Source organism: Gavialis gangeticus, unplaced genomic scaffold (assembly GCF_001723915.1).
Source record: "Gavialis gangeticus isolate Ggan-Ray unplaced genomic scaffold, GavGan_comp1, whole genome shotgun sequence".
Classification (NCBI taxonomy): Eukaryota; Metazoa; Chordata; order Crocodylia; family Gavialidae; genus Gavialis; species Gavialis gangeticus.
In genome coordinates, this window is record NW_017729026.1 from 842,685 (window position 1) to 847,158 (window position 4,474).

The following is a 4,474-nucleotide window of genomic DNA, read 5'->3' on the forward strand; positions in this document are numbered from 1 at the left end:
GCCTACTAGGAAGCAGATGCTTACTAGTATGAATAAGAGAGAATCTAGTTTTGCACATGTAATTCATCATTCACAGTTGTTACCTTTTATTTTCCCCTCTCTCTCACCTTTTGTTCAGTGTCCTCCCTTGCTTTCATTGTAGCTAATGGAAATTTTGACTCCTTAGCAGGTCTCAGGATTGAGCCTTTTGACTACCTACTCCTTGGCAGGAGGTTGTCTTTTTATTTATCCATAAATATCGTATAAATCAGGGTTCCCAAACTTCTTCTTATTGAGTACCCCCTTACAGATTTACCAGCTGCCTGCGTACCCCTAACAACATAGGCCTTATATTTTAACCCTTTAAATGCCAGTTGTTGTTATGAAAATGAAATATGTCATTACACAATTTTTCTCACGTACCCTCCAGAGATGTCTTGCATACCCCCAGAGGTACACGTGCCACAGTTTGGGAACCCCTGATATAAATTATTAAAAATATGCTGCCACCACCACTGGGTACTACACTTCAGAACTGAAGGAATGACACTGCTTTAGTGTCTGGTATTTCTCATTATAACTCGTTCATAATTTAAAAGAATTAAGTGATACCATCTGTGTGTTTTCAATGCCCTAACTTTAGCTGACACAGCAAATGTTTTAAATCCCCCCCTTTGTGTTCAAACCCTGTAAAGAAAAAAAAAAAGGTATATGAAAGTGAGAGAGACCCTTTAAGCTAATGGCTAAAGAATGTGCTTTGAGCTCTATGAGAATGCCTAATGTCTTCAACTATTTGTTTAAAGGCAAAAACAATACTTCCGAAAGATGGCCCTCCCACTTGCCTGTGATAGGCTACCAGGAATAGCAACAGCCTGTGTCACTGGAAAGGGCAAAGCCTTCTGAAATAGAAACAAAGTTGTTCACAAATCACTTTGTGGCTTACATTTAGTTTCTGTATGTTTCTGTAACGTGCTGCCATGAGGAGACTAAACTGTACACTGGTTGTCGGCATGAGAAGGGGAACTGCCCTGTGAAGTGTTTCAACCGTGAAGTGCAGGATAGAGCTGTTGAATGGCAATGGTACCTATGGAGAGCACCGAGGACCTCAATCAGCAGTGCCAGAAAATGACAGCAGAGGAGACCGATGATAGTAACAGATGCAGCAGCAACCTACATGAGCTTCCCTCTCCGACAGGTAAAGTGACATGGTCTGAAAACCAGCTGTTAATGAATAGGAGCAAACGTGTAACTATTGTTTAGGTTTTCAGGAAAATAATAGCCTGGCAAAATCCAGGGGGATGCTAAATTAATAGTGCCTGTTTGTCCCCTGATTCCTGGCATTACAAGAGAAGGGAAATCTAAACAAAGAAAGAAATATCAGTTTAATTGTAATGGGTATACAAGATATTTTTCCTCAGGCCCATAGTTCATGCACGCATGGTCTAATCTGTAAATCCTGTTGCTTTTTGCAGATTAGTCACCTGAAAGATCAAAAGATTCTTTGGCACCTGTAGCAGCACCCATACACACTAAAGATCAAATTCAGCCCTCCGAGTGGAAACATTGGCATCCATTGACCTTAATAAGAAATGCACTTGCATATCCCAGTGGTACCTTTGGCTCTGTATCTGCACCCTGAAAATCCACTAAGAATTTCTTCTGACGAGCATATTTGCAAGTGCAGTAGCCAAATGCAGTACTTTTACGTCTTTCTGTTTTATTTGTTGATTACACCAAGGTCATTGTTACATATACATATTCTTTACTCTTACTATGATCAGGAGTAGATGACAGTTATATTCTTTGCCCATAACTTAAAAATTCAGCTGGGTATGAAAAGAGAACTGTCACTTAAATTAGAGAGTACTATGCTCACGTTAATGTTGTTCAATTAAAAATATATGAATTGCAATGAACTTGCACTAGCCCATATATATTTAAACTCCTTTGGCACCAATACCTTCACTGCAGTTTAATAAAACGTACAAGTCCAGTAATATCCACTGATATCTGGGATCACAGGAAGGAATTGAAGCTAGATTTAATCATGAACAGGAAGCCATCCAGTTTGTTCCCCTACTACTACTGGCTGTCCTAGGGTACAAGGAAGAAAATGCAGATTGTTTTAGGATGGTATAGTGAACGGAAGCAATACAATTAAAATACACAATCAAACAGTAAGGCAGTGGTTTTCAACCTTTTTAGAATCAAGGGATCCCTTGTTATATTCAAGGTACCCCTTGGAAAATGCCAGCTCTTAGCTTTAACTTATTTTTGGAAAAAGATAACATGGCAATTCTTCTTTTGCAAAGAACACAAAAATACCACAACAGGCAGAATGTTTTTGACACTATGGATCCCTATTTGAAATCCGTGGGTTAATCTTGTGAATCATATGTAGGTGTTTGTAACAGTGCTAAAATTGCAGTGTACCTTGGAGCACCCTTAAAAGGATCTCACTTCACCCTAGTTAAGGATCACTAGTGTAGAGTCAGTATAGAACAAGGACTATGGCTGGAACAACTTGTGCAATTTAAACAGCTGGCCTCATGCTCAGAAAGTAAAGCCAAAGTCTTGATGACAACATGCTTTAGAAATAAGATTAAGAGAATAAGAGACAGACACTGTACATGGAGAAACTTAGGGGACAGCATTAAGGAAGAAGGACAAGGCCACCATGTCACCCTTACGGACTTTTCACATACTTTCTAAGAAGCTGAAATTGGTTTCGGTGGATGAGAATCCTGGAGAATGTACTATTTCCCATTGCTGTTAGTACTCCCAGATGTCCTAGAGGCCCCAAGATCCTAGTATAAAGCAGTCCCTGTCCACAAAAGCACAAAGAATAAATGAACAAAGGATGGGAGAAAGTAAGAATTACCGTCCCCAGCTTAGATCTGAGGCAAAGAGGAATTAAGCCATTTGCACATGTCCAGTCTATGGCAAAACATAGGACTGAGCCCAGTGCCTTAACCATAACCAACCATCCCCTTCCTCTACCCCGAGCCTTAAACATCACAAGGGTGCATGGGGAAAGGGATGCTTCTAGTTCCTTACCAGCCCAGAGGCCATATTTCCAGGGGCAAATGCTACTCTACTAATCACTTTCTCTAGTACTGTGCCTTGTTACCCTTGGTTGGGTCCACCTGTGTCTGCCAAAGAGCAACACAGAAAAAGGTAAATACCTAACAGATACATTAATTACCATATAGATTTACCTGCAGAAATTAAGGAAGAGAGTATGAGAAGGTGTTCTAGAGAACACCTCTACCCTCTCCTGGGCTTCTTCTTTCATTCCCCCTGTATTCAACTTGAGCCATTTAGAGTATCAGTAGAGCACCCATTTGGGACAAAAGGATCTGGATAGGGAATAACTGGATCATGAATGCTGGCAGAGATGTTTGTATTTTGCACAGCTTGTGGGCTCCAAAATTAAGAAAGGTAATAAAAATGAGGACACTTATGGTGTGTCCAGACGAGCCCACACATGCCTCTTGCAGCATCTCAAACCCCTTTGATGCATGTGCAGGAACAAAAAAATGTTCTCCACACTGCAAATTTGCAGCAGGGGAGCAACATTAAACTCCTGGATATCCAAGGGTCAAACAATACCCTGGTGGGGAAAAAACAGGTCAGGGCATGGTTCCAGACCATGCTCTGAGACAACTGGAGGCTCAGTCCTCCACAGAGACACTCTGCCACCCTGCCAGAGCGCCTCTGTGGTTGGCCCTTTCTCTGGTCCGGAAGCACGCTGCCTGCCTGTGCAGGGCAGGCAGTGGTGCAAGCTGCAGGGACCTGGACCTGGCTTCTGCCAGGTAAATAGGGGGTTGTGGGGATGGAGAAGGGGGGAGGGGTCCTTCCCCAACTCCCCGTTTATTTCCGCCACCCCCTGTTTGTTCCCCCCACTCCTGGTTCTTTCCCTCCACTCCCCATTCATTCTCCTCACTCCCTGTTCATTCCCCCCACCCCCTGTTTGTTAACCCAGCTCTCTGCTCCCTCTCCCAGCCCTCTCCCACCACCCCCACACTCACTGGCAGGAGCAAAGAAGGAGCAGGAGGCTGGTGGCGAGAGCTGGGGAAGTCTCCATCTCATTTCTCGGGAAGCTGGAGACAGCAGGGGAACAAGCACGAAGCTGAAGACAGACTTTGGAGACATTCCCCTGTTATCTCCAGCCTCCTGCTCATTCCCCTGCTGTCTCCAGGGCTGGAGACGAGCAGGAGAAGGAGCAGGGGGCTGTAGAGAGCAGGAGGCTGGAGACAAGCCCCTGGAGGTAAGCTGGATACTTCCCCTGATCTCTCCAGCCTCCTGCTCATTCTCTGTCACTGCTGGTGAGTGTGTGTGTGTGGGGGGGGGCTGGAAAAGCAAGCAGGGAGCTGGGGGAATGAACAGAGGGTGGAGGAAATGAATGGGAGATGGGGGAATGAATGGGGGTAGGGGGAATGAATGTGGAGCAGGGGAATGAATGGGAGATGGGAGAATAAATGGGGGCAGGGGG

At 44.2% G+C, this 4,474-nt stretch overlaps 1 protein-coding gene across 2 annotated transcripts in view; it reads left to right on the forward strand.

The window, feature by feature from the left end:
- The first annotated feature begins 777 nt into the window (after positions 1-777).
- SLC2A12 (solute carrier family 2 member 12) overlaps positions 778-4,474 on the forward strand; it is a 47,770-nt gene continuing 44,073 nt past the window's right edge. For both annotated transcript variants that reach the window (XM_019520242.1, XM_019520243.1), the window contains exon 1: positions 778-1,174. In XM_019520242.1, the coding sequence (XP_019375787.1) occupies positions 1,051-1,174 (124 nt within the window). In that variant the 5' untranslated portion in view covers positions 778-1,050. The remainder of the gene's footprint in view (positions 1,175-4,474) is intronic.